The sequence below is a fragment of the Diaporthe amygdali genome (assembly GCF_026229845.1).
Source record: "Diaporthe amygdali strain CAA958 chromosome Unknown NODE_2_length_3802984_cov_64_841326, whole genome shotgun sequence".
NCBI classification, from domain to species: domain Eukaryota; kingdom Fungi; phylum Ascomycota; class Sordariomycetes; order Diaporthales; family Diaporthaceae; genus Diaporthe; species Diaporthe amygdali.
Genome location: NW_026517022.1, coordinates 1,778,435 through 1,790,741, shown reverse-complemented (window position 1 = coordinate 1,790,741; position 12,307 = coordinate 1,778,435). Strand labels below are relative to the sequence as shown.

General features: G+C 56.0%; 1 protein-coding gene across 1 annotated transcript; it reads right to left on the bottom strand.

The window, feature by feature from the left end:
* Positions 1-3,676: 3,676 nt before the first annotated feature.
* J7T55_011880 (uncharacterized protein) lies at positions 3,677-6,009 on the bottom strand (the record flags this gene model as incomplete). Its single annotated transcript, XM_053136710.1, has 2 exons — positions 3,677-5,808; positions 5,901-6,009. The coding sequence occupies 2 exons, from the start codon at positions 6,007-6,009 to the stop codon at positions 3,677-3,679; spliced, it is 2,241 nt and encodes a 746-aa protein (XP_052999685.1).
* Between the last annotated feature and the right edge of the window lie 6,298 nt (positions 6,010-12,307).

The following is a 12,307-nucleotide window of genomic DNA, read 5'->3' as shown; positions in this document are numbered from 1 at the left end:
TGTGTCGGTGTCGTGTCGTGTCGTGTTGGGGCCGGCCGGGGCCAGGGAAAAGGGTGGCTGTCACATTCTATAGGCGACTTGGCGGTTCAACGATGCGACAGCCGCCGATTGGCGCCAAGTCGCCTAGGGAGGGCGGCGATCCATATATGTAGGTACGTGACGAGGAGGTTCTTGTTTCACAGGCGCACACACGCACACGCACACGTACGCGCAGCATGTCATTGAGGACGATTGCTTCATCGTGGGCGTACAGCGCCTGTGAGTGTGTGAGAGAGGGCAGAGGCAGGATCAGCGTTGCCCGCTCGCCCATCAATGAATGAATGAGTGATGACCCCTTTCTAGGCTGCTCGCGCCCTGCCTCCCCCCTCGCATTCCGAAGGGCGAATCGTCTGCTTCCCCGGGGTGGAAATGACGATGCGGCGATCTGATCGGGGGAGGCGTGTGTGTATGTTTCTGTTTCTGTCCTTGCGCATTACCCGTCTTGGTATGCGTTTAAGTTGTTTAAATTTGATTTGGGTTTTTGTGCCATCCCACCCCGGCTGGCAGGGCGGTGCGAGGCTGCGGCCCAACTGGGAAGAAAGAGCAGCGTTCTGGACCTGTGCGGCGACGCCCCGATGCGACGCCCGTGACCGTGCAAGGCTGGGCAGAGCGCACACAATAGGACGGACGGGCGAATCCCTCTTCGTCTTCCTCTCCTTGAGGTACCCGTCTGCAGGGGGAGTTGGTTTCTGATCGGCGGTACAGCCAAGGCTTTCAGCCGTCGAGGGTTGCACGAGACGTTGCGGAAACGGTGAGTCGACGGAGGGCGACTTGAGATACATGGCGTCGCCCTTCGAGTACTGACCGGCATTCGCTCCTCGTGAGCCTGACAGCCTCTCCTAGGTTGTTTACCAAGAGGTTGTGTGAGACTAGTCAGTCAGCGGGTGAGACTGACACTTTGTAGCTGGTGCAGCTGTCAGCGAGTTGTCTCACGATTCGTTCCGGAGCAACGGCCTTAGGAAGAATCGGTGGCCTCAGGGCTCATCTTGGTTGCCTTGCTCTCTGAATCATTCTCAGCCGCAGAGACGGCATGGAGCTCGGCGGTGCCCTGCTCTGGCCCCCTGCTCAAAGCAGCCGGTGTTCTATCTCATGGTTTATGACAGTAGCCATCGCTTGGTGATCGATTAGCATAATGTATCACGACTTACTCGGAATCCCCGTCGAGGACATGGTACATACCAAGATGGGCACACGCGTCCTGCATCCCCGACGAAAATAGATCAGCAACGATCAGGCACTCTCTGGAGAGAGAGTACAGCAGCTGATTCAAGCTTCCAAATACTAAGATCTGCGCTGCAATATCCTGCATCGCCCAGAGGGGCTTGACTCTCTTGGCCGGGCCCAAGGGCTGAAGTCAAGAGTCCCGGAGGCGGGACAATCCTTGGATGGCAGATGCGGCCCGCGGGTGCAAGACTGCAGGCCAGGGATCCGATGCCAGCGGCACCGGCCGCAGTCGACAGGAGTGCGCTCGACCGACCGGTCAGTACTTCCGGAAGGAAACGGGTTGACCCTATTGGGGAAGTCGTCGGCCGACAGTCGGCTTCCGGGGGTTGCGGAGTTCTTTATTCATGTCCATGACCATGCTGATGCTCAATGCCGATGCTCATGTTAATGTTCGATGTCATAGGGTGGGAGGCCAGAGCATCATCGCAGACGACTAGTCCGAGCTCGGGAATCTCTGTGTTTTGCATACAGACAGCCAAGCATGCCTATTGCTCGTAGATAAGGAGAAGCGAACTTTGCAGCGTCGGAGAGTTGGCAGACCATCGCTGCCCCTCGACGCACGCACATTGCATCTGCGTCTGCATTGCATCGTACTATACAACTGCCCATGGGCTTGCTGGCTGGCCGCCCAGACGCAACTGACTGACTGCAGGCGACGACAGTTGGAGAAGGAGGTGCTTTCTTCCTCACGTCCGCACGTATCGGAGTGTCCCAGCTGGCTGCGAGGCTTACTGTCACCCGAGACCGATGACCGCCTCAGCGCCATCGGCATAGCAGCATCAAGATCGGTGACGTCCAGCCTGCCATGCCTGGCTGGCACGGTAGGATAAATGACAGGGCAAGCGGCAAGTCCAAGTGGGAAGCCGACCTCGACAAATTTGAGTTTCAACCCTCACCCAGCAACCGACCGCTTCCTCAATGAGTGACGAACAATGGCTGACTGGCTGACCGACTGGCATGCAAATCGCTGACCCCACGAGAGCTACAGTCTCACAAGTCCGATGCAGGCGCTCTCTCCAGGCGAACATTCCATGGGCATGGAAGAAAGCTGCTGTACGACACCAGTTTCGCAAAGCGAAGGATCGCAGGAGTAAAAGCAACCAGTAGCGGGAGGATCCAGACCCGGGGAGGAAAAATCTGGGGAACCCAACCATGTCATGTGGAGGTTAGGGAGAACGCCGCTTTCGTCAACCCGCCCGTTCTGGTGTGGTCGCACCAGGGCGGGGGACAGGTAGAGAAGCAGGAGAGATACCAGTCCGGACATCAAGATTCCGTGCGGACCCCCGGGGCCTGTTGGGCTGGTTGTTGGAGGCAGCTCGTGGGGGTCACACAGGATGTCTGACTTGCATCTGCCAAGGTCGAGGGGGACCTGCCAGGGGCGGTCATCGATCGTCGAACAAAGGCCCGGGGCAGGTTGTGAGTTTCCTTGGCGGCCTCTTGTCACCTCTGGGGAGAAGTGTAGGACTAAATAGTGAAAAGCCTATCTATCGGTCGGTGTCTGGAAGAGGATGGGAACAACATTAGCTGGAACAGATAGGGGCAAATAAGAACCGCTCCTCGGGTGGCATTTTCAGATGACCCTTCACCCTTGATTAGAGCTTCAGGGGGAAGAGAGAGGGAAACAAGATCGAACACTAACAAGGGGAGGTTTCGCAAAACGAAGGCAGCACAACATTGCTGTCAGACATGTGCACATGACCGGTTGCTTCACCTCTGTGTGCGAAGGCAACCTGAAGCGGTGTCGGACAGGGAGGCAAACCCTAATTTCAAGCTTCTGCGGACTGCTCTCCAGGCTTGGCATCGAACTGCGTTTAGCGGGTCGATGAATGGCAGATGGAAAGTCACGATGCTGCATTCCGGGGAGACCCAGATGGGATGGGAGGGTCAGGCAGTGATCTGTGTGCACTGTTGCCGATTTTAAGACAAAACTAAGTCGACGTGGGCAGACGGCTGAATTTGGCTATGTACATGTGGGCCTTTGCCAATCAACTAACGAGGTTTCTTTTGGCTCCTTCTTCGCCAGCAACAATCACATCGGTGCTCGTGCTCTTGCTCTTGCTCTTGCTCTTGCTCCCAGCAGTATCAAGGCTGTGTAAAATCAAGGAAGGAGTCAATGGGACCCTTGCTGTATTATACGGGGTCTAGCCCATCTGAACCAAAAAGGAAACAACTCTCCCTCTGTTTGTGACATGGTATAACACACAACCGATTCTCACGATTCCCCCCACCACACCGCCCAGAAGAATCAATAACGCCTGTGCCAATGACTGCAAATGCTTTGGTCACCCAGTTCTACCCTGCCTGTTCCATTAAACCCCAATGTAATTCGTTCCCCTTGACGAACTGCCATGCTATGAAAGCAACTGAAACTCGCCATATTCCGTGGCCGCGCTCGCAATTCTGGCTGCGGTTATCAGTAACCAGCCTTGCCGGGCATCGGCGGCAGCGAGTGGCTGTTTTCCCACTTGGGTGGCAAGTGGTTGTGGCAGAACGTCTTCGTAGTCTTGAGATTGAACGATGCACTCTTGGTGGCATCGATTACCACGTCAGGGTCGTCGTAACTCTCCGGTTGGCAACACTGGATGTTCTTCATAAATCGAATGTTGGCAATCTCGGTGATGGTGGCCCGCTTCTCGGGGTTCGGGTTCAACATCATCAGCAGGATCCGACGTAGTGCTGGCCTGTTGATTCCTTTGTCAAAGGGCACATATGTAGGATAGTCGTTCTCGGTGATCGTTGCGTTGCCATCGATATGTTCGGCGTTCCACTTGTCGAACGCCTGCACAAGAAGGTTGTAACTCCGACTTCCGGGTGCGTTCCACACGGCCTTCTCCCACAAGTTTGCCGAGGTCATCATGTTGAGCATCACGCAAGCAGCACTCCAAACATCGAGCATGCGCGGGTCATACTGCCGATCCCTGGCCAGGACCTCAGGGGCCATGTATGGCTGACTCCCGCAGATGCCAGGATTGCACATTCGAACTTCCCCGGTCATCTGCCGGCCACACTCGCCGCCCGATTCCCTCGCGGCCGGATGTATCCCAGAAAACACCTCTGTCACGCCAAAGTCGGTGATTTTCAGCTTGCTGTCGCTGGTCATCAGGAGATTCTCTGGCTTGATGTCTCGGTGGGCGATCCCGTTGCTGTGCAGGTAGTTGAGACCCTGGACCAGCTGCTTGAACAGACAGAGTCGGTCCTTTTCCCGATCCTCGTTCAAAAGATACTTCTTCGTGAGCAAGGAGTGGAGGTCACCCTCCGAACAGTACTCCATAACGTGGTTCCATCGCCCGTGGTCAATGCACAGACGCACAGTCTCAACGACGTTGGGATGGTGCAAGCTCTTGGCCAGGCTGTACTCGGACTTGATCTTCTTTTCGTACTCCTCCTTCGTGTCTCCCTTGTCCTTGCTCCGGAAGCACTTGACCGCGTACAACTCATCTGGGAATCCCTTGCGCGACATGATCCGGACAGTACTTGTAGCACCCTTGCCCAACGTCCGTGTCAGTTGTCGAGCGAATGGATGCTTGTGCTTGTACTCGAACTCGGACAGCAGGTCGACCACATCGATATTGACTTCGTCGGGCAGACTCAGGCTCAATCGTCGAGCCTTGACACCAACGCCAGCTTCTGGTCTCGCATAGAAGACTGCCGCAGGACCGAGCTCACCATTTTCTGGTTCACGTTTCTTGCCAGCGTCAAAACTGCTGGCCCGCCTCAAACTGGGTTGCTTCTTCGCATTGCGTCCATTGCCGGTAGCAAAGTTAACCGCACGGTTGCGGAGCGTGAGGCCTGTCGAGGCGCGGTTTTTCTTGCGCATGAAGTCATCGGACGTCGGAGCCAGCAGGTTCTTACCGCGCTGCTTGCTATCATACGTCTGCGCGCCAGGCGAGGGCGGAGTGTTAGAGCCAGGAGTGGTGGCGGAGGACCTATTCATCGACCACCTCCGATTGCCTTCTATCGGATCCTGCTGTGCGACGACGACCACGGGCTGGTCTTCGTCGCCCTGTGGGCCGTTGCGCTTGAAGAGGTTCGACATTGTGCGTTTGAAACTGTGAGTGGAGCCACGGGTGCTGCGTCGCGAGTCTTTCAACGAGCCCGGCTGCGATTCGTCGGCGGATGTCCTCGCTGTGGAAGGCGGCGAGATGGGTCTGGTGGATATGCTCTTCCTGGGACTGGCCGGTGATTTTTGAGGAGCGGTTGGGCTGTCAACAGCAATCTGAGTGTTGATAGTGGCCTCGAAGTTGTGGTTGGCGAAAGGTCCTTTGCGTAGATCGAGTTTGGGCTGCGGGATGGCCGCACCGTCAGATTCAATCGAAGGGAAGGGAATCAGAGATGAAGAGTCAGTGATGTCGGGATGACCCTGGTTGTCGTGACTGCGGTGGGTACGGAATTCCGAAGACTGTCTGCCGCTCACAGGCGTGACTGGCTCGTTGTGTGCGACACTCTCGGAGTCTTCATCGCTCTCCTCATATATAGGATTTGAGAGGTTTGTGGCGAACTGAGGTGGAGATGATGACGAGAGGCTGCAGTCGTCTTGTGCAGGTTCTAGAATAATGGTAGGAGTTGAGTTATCTCGAGCGTTTTATGCAGTCTGGGGTGAGACATATTGACAAAGGAGGGATGGTGAAATTAATTACCTGAAGATGAGGTTGCAGCGGTTGCTGAGGCTGGAGTTGGAATTGGAGCTGAAGCTGCAGCTGCAGAGATCGGGGCGGAGGGTTGAGACAATGCAGGAGGTGCCAGCATGGTCGAGGATGCCATTGAAGGCGACACGGGAGGGGAGCAGGAAGGAAGGCGGGCGGTACGGTTAATGACTAGATTGAGTTTGGAAGGCTGTCCTTGTTTTCGACAGGTGGTGCCGCTTGCCCCAGTAAAATCCCCAAGACCTGGTTCACCCCCTCACTGGGTTGGGGAGAGGCTAAGACGTCAAGAGGCGGCTAAGAAGGGCCGGGCAACAACCTTGGAAGGTTGAGTGGGCAGAGAAAGCTGGACTCGACTGGGCCGGATTCGACTGGGCCGTAAGAACCGGAGATACCGAGTGAGTCCCCACGTTTCCTGTTGCTGACAGACAGTGAAGTCTTGCAACTCGTGGAAGAGGCAGCTGAGCGTGGGCGTGAGCGTGATTTACGCAGTCGACACTCGCACGGGCGCGGGCGAGGTAAATTCACCACCCTCCAAGACGGGAACCGATGGGGGCAAGGGACTCGATGGAGGAGGGGCCGAGGGGGCTCAGCAGTAAATGGCTTTGGCCGGCCGTTTTCGCGGGCTGGTCTGTGTCTTGTTCGGCTCGGCTTTGCGGTGCTCCTTCACAAGGCTTGGGTGTGGGTGTTGAGAGGGAGGAGGATGCTCTCAATACTGAGATGTCAGATAGGTGGACGGTAGGCCCACTGACTTATATGTGACGATGGAACTCTTGAGACAGGTACGACCAATGCCGAGAAATTGATACTTGCTGCCAAGCAAGTACGTCCTGGTGCAGACGTCCTGGTGTAGCCAGCGAGACAGTAACGCGATATGGTAGCGATACGGTAGGTCGAGGTGGCGTCTCGGGTTGTACCTGAAACGGTGCGAGATCTACCGTCGCAGTGGGAGAGGGCGAGATGTCGAGTCGTCGAGAGCCAAGAGCCGGGGAATATTATAGATTGGTCGGGGTAGAGATCGGGGTCGGGGTATCATAAAAGAATAAGTGTGAGGACAGAAGCTTGTGGTTGCTCCTCTTTGATCTCACAGATTAAACAAAATAGGAAGAGGTGTAGTTTTGCAAGAAGATGGAAGAGTTGTCGAGAAAGATGGGAGGGCTTTCGTTCAAGAAGGCAGACTAGGTATGTAGGCACGAGTGCGAGAGCGGGATGGCCTGGGTAGTCTAGTCTACAAGGCGAAGCGAGGCGAGGCCAATCCAATCCAATATGCAATGCAACTTGACATCCAGAAATGCAGGAGAAGGGACGGGCAGACGGGGGTTCGGACTGAGGGTATTATTGGATGTGGGCATCCTCATTGCCAGGACTGCTCGACACTCAAGTCAGTCAGTGCGCCAGCGAAGATCAGTGACTGGTAGCAATCGGTCGGTTAGGTTCTGGGGAAAGGTTGTGGACAAGGTGGGACATTCTTGGTCCACAGCACTGTGTGTGGTGCGGATGCGAGCCATTGTACCACCAGCCCAGCCTTGGTATAAGCCCAGCCAAGGGGGCTTCGTGGGCCATTCTGGAGATACTGTATCGTGGGCTCTGCCCTGATCCAGCACAAAGGGCCAAAGGACCCAGCTAGCCGTAGATGGAATCCGTCTTTAATGAGATGAGCACCGCAAGGTACCCATCATCGGCGGTACTATACACAATCATGGGCTACTACTGCTAGAGCATATTAGTGCGACAGTCGAGAGATATGCACTGCGCTATGCCGCGTTCTCAATCGCAAAGCGCCCCAAGTCCTGCCCTAAACCCTCTGGGACCACAGATTGCGGCATGGAGTTTGAGAGCTTTGGCGCAATACTCGCACATCAATGAACCGCTGGGGATGACGATGGGTCGCGACAAGCCAAGGTTGAATTGTTGGCAGGTTCCTCCCAGCCCTCCGCCTGCCCTCCGCCCTCTTCCCTTCCCAGGTCCCTGGCTCCCCAGGCCTGAGGCCCCCGGGCCTTCGGATGCAGGCTGTCGCAATAGCGGAGGCCATGCCAGATGGCAGACAGGCTGAGGGCATCGATTCAAGTCGATCAGCGAGGCTTGGCCTGGGGCGGGCGCCTATCTCGCACCAGCAGACCGGAATTGGCAAGGCAATGCCCATGCAATGCCAGCCACGGCGGTGCTGATTTCCCACTCGCGCCCAGCTGGTTTGCTGTCATTGCCCGGTGCGATTCGACAATAATAATGGAGTCCAGGACCCCCGTTCGAGTTGAACAGCTCATTCATGACTGTCCTGTCAGTGTCACTCCTGACCAGTGTGGATTCCAAAAATGAGCGATTTTTGAGGCTTTCGCTAGCTGCACCGTCCTGTGTAATATCCGGCTGCTTATTGCCGCGCGATACGGTTGGGAAGCGCACCATGCGTTTCCAAAACAGACAGGCCCTGACAGGCCATCTGGGTACCTCGACTTGCGAATCCCGTACCGCCGACAATTAGAGCGAATCCCCGGTCCCTGGCACCTGTCTAATCATTGGATGGGCACGGCAAAACCGGCTCGAAGCCAGAAGCTTCACAATGCAGTCGAATTTTTCTTGCAAACCGCGTCGTCCCACGTGCGGATTTGCCTCGAGGCGGCGAAACACTTTTGAGGGTCGGGCAGGGCATTGTCTGCCTACTGGGCATTTCAAAGCAAGGCGTTGTTTGGTCATCATGCCCGTGCTCGTGCTCAGATGCACCGCCAGCGAGGGTCACAAATGAGGGTCGGCAATCCGTGGTCTAGCCGTGGTCTACTGTCGTATTGCTGAGATGTCCATTGGCCAATTATATTGGTTCGGTCCGTCTTCTCGACCTCTCTGGGCTTGTCGAACATTGTCATCGGCCGGCCAAGGCCCCGTGCCCAGACAGAGCTGGGCCTTTGGGCCTACTTGCCCAGAGTTTAGTATCTTGGTTTTGTTGTGCAGCCAGCGTCTTGGACGAAGCGTCTTGTTGAGGTCATCCAGAGATTGAGATGATCCTGCCACGATCATCCAGCCATCTCAGCAGCAGTGCAGCCATTGATGCAGCTAGCTGGGCTGGGTGGAGACGGTCGGCGGGCTGGACGGCCATCCGCAAAACGGAGGTTGAGGTGAGGGCGAAAGGCCGAAGGCTCGAAAGTCCAGTCATGTCAAGCTTGTGCTTGTGTGCGCATGCCATAAACAGCAAGGCGAAGCGGCTCCTTATCCTCTGGGTAGGGTAGTTCAGTGTCCGATCCTGTCAGACGGTACATGTCGTTCACGTACATGTACCTCCCACGCAGCATACAGCACACAGCACACAGCACCACAGCACTCACTCCGTACACGGAATTGCTTGGCGATCCGCACCGTTTCGAGGGGGGTCGAAATCGAAATCGGCAACCCCACGAAAGCATCCAGGGTTCAAGGGCAGCCTGCGGACGGGGAACAGGGCTCTGTCGTCATCTCAGCAGGCTCACGAGGTCCTGGCTGGATCCCTGTCAGCCTCCCCTTCTCCACATTTCGGTCCCCAGTCGAATCTCGTCTCCAGATTCCGACTCTAAATTGGTCTTGATCATTACAAAGTATGCGTACGTACAAAGAAATCCTGCGAATGGCCGCTTTGGCACTGGCCCAGCACTTGGGATGGGACTATGGGACTTGGAGATCTGGCTACTATCATGATGGAACTGGTATGGCGCCCCATTACATCATTGCCTCTGCCTCGGTATCTGCCCGCTCGGACGCTGTCCATACCATTCGTTGGCCTGCCAGACACACACACATTTTCCCTCACTCACACACATACACCCACACACCCTTCTGGTTAGCTGATATGGCGAGAGCACCAGATGCTGTCGTGGTTTTGTATTGACTTTGATCCGTCTCTCTGGGCAAAGTGAGCCCAGACGACGCAATTGTGGGAGGATGCTCCACGCGAGCCTCCTTCGAGTGCCAGCCAAGCGCCCAAGGCTGCGAGACTTGGTCTCTTCCAGGCTTGGGGACTCTTACTGTTGGTCACTGCTGCTCACCGCCGAGACCTGGTGTTTGTAATTTTACACACGCGGGGGACTCAATGCAGCGATCAACCATGACCCTTACCTCTCATCCGACGAGCCCTACCTGGATCCCGGATTCCAGACCTGCGCACCGCGACCGCAACAATGTTCTCGATAATTTTCCATGTCGCTTCACACGCTCCTTGATGATACCGCCTTTTCATCGTCCAGGATGCTCAACCTGTCTGCTGATCAACCGCTGATGCAGGCCATTCTTCAGATGACTGACTATCCGGATAGTCGCCGAAGAAGCTTTTCGTGATGGCTGTTGACCTCAATCAGGCTGCACATAGCATAGCACTGATGCGGCCGTCTTGGAAGATGATGCACTCTGCATTTTCTGCGTCTCGCGCGCTTCGTCCCCTCTGTTCCTCTGGGCGAACATTGGGATACCACCAAGGCCTGGTTATCCCGATGCCCAGCCTTCGAGAAAAATTCTAGGCAGTCTGGATCGATCCAACATGCACACGAGGTTCTTGGAGGCTGTCAGGGGACACCGCGGACTGGCTCAACGACAGGTGCCAAGTCGAGCACACAGGAACCGCTCACCCAAAGTGACGAAAGGCCGCAGCCGTCAGCTTCGGACCTACCGTTGTGAGCCGACGGTTCAATGCAAGCAATTAGCTGACACTGGGCGCCAATACTCAACGGTCGAACGGAGGCTTTGTGTCAACGACACGAGACAATAGAACGCCTACAGCGGCACTCTCGGCTTCCTGACCAGTGTCAGATAAGAATCCAGTGGCTGCTGGCTGTCGGTAACGTTGGGACAGCAGACCACTGGCCCTTAGCAATGCTCACCTTTCCCAGCAGCCCAGGTAGTTCTGGATCCGCCTACCCGCCCGTTTTCGGGATCTCAATCGATGTTGAGCCGACAGCGATAGGCCGTCTGCCCTAGATCCGCACCCGAATCAAGAACGGCGGTTGGCTCGCTTTCCATGCATGAGCTTCTGCACATGTCCTAAAACAATAATCCTGCGACTCGCAGGGGACACGCTTGATACGCCGGCTCGAGGCGATTGGGTTCCGCTAGTGTCGAGTGCTGCAGCCTTCTCGTCTCGTCACGCGCGGCCCTGCGTCCCCCCTCTTTCTCCTTCCTAGTGCCGACGTCTGGGAAAGAAGCTACCGATGCGCCCGCGCAAGCGCTCCTGTGCCGTCCCCTGGGCTGACCTGCCCGCCAAGACGAACACAATGAAGGGTAGCCAGATCTGGCACGACACTCACTGATCGACTCAGGACGCAGAAGACAAAAGCTTGTCTTTGCGGCTGGTCTTGGCTCTTGACCACAAGGCTGAATATCTAAATTCCATGTTCGGTAATACAAGATATCGCACTTGGGAAAAGACCACCAGTCCAGGAGCCAGCGACCAGATTATGGATACCGTCTCGCAAATACCTTTCCTATGTACATGCTGGGAACCGCTCATCGATCTTGCGAGTGCAAATCGAATTCTGTGCGAGATATGTCTGCCACCGCTACTAGCATCAAAAGAAGTGTGCTTGCATTCTCACTGCTGTTCCTCTTCGTGCATCGATGGCCTGGATGCAAGCCTCCAATAAAAGCTGCTTCTCCATCATCAAGGAAACCAACTGCGACGATCATAAATTCAATCCCTACTGGATGGGCTGGGTGGCGATCGACACCTGCTCCCATCTGACGGGCTGACGGGTCAGCGCAGACTGCGGAGATGCACATGGCATCACGGGTCTCACGGGGTGCAACCCAACGTGCACGCTGCACCTGCTGCATCTCCCGGGCAGTCGTTGGACACACAACCAAGCACGATGGTAATTAGTACAGTGCTTGTAGGGCTGGGCGTCAGACCGACCACCTCCCACTCCATCCTTCAGCGCATTCAGACCCCAACAGGCGGTGAGTTGCGGAGCGAGATCATTGACGGCGTGGTTTCCCAAAGGTCAGCGTCTACTGCTTCCGGCACAGGATTATCCTATTTGGCATTTCTATGATCTGAATCTGATCACGGCTGGTCATCCACCGATCAGATACAGTTAGATGTGCACATTGACCCAGCTGGGCGGGATTGCAACTATGGAGAGGGCACCTATGGCCCCCGCGGCCTCCTATTGCTTTGGCGATGCGCTTGGTGGCTGCGTGTGAGGCTGCACGGCGGCTGCATCAATGTGTATTCGGGCTTTCCCCCCTCGCTGCTTCCTCACTGATCCGAATGTGATGTTGGTTCCACGGCAGCGCAGACCGAAGATTGTCGCCCACCAACACGAAGCCGTGCTGTGTGACCGGTTCAGGAAATGCCTCAAAACGGTCAATGGGTTGTGCAGGCACCGTTTGCACGCCCGCCAACCGATCTAATCCCCAAACATGTCGAGAGGTACTCGTGCGAGTATCCGAGA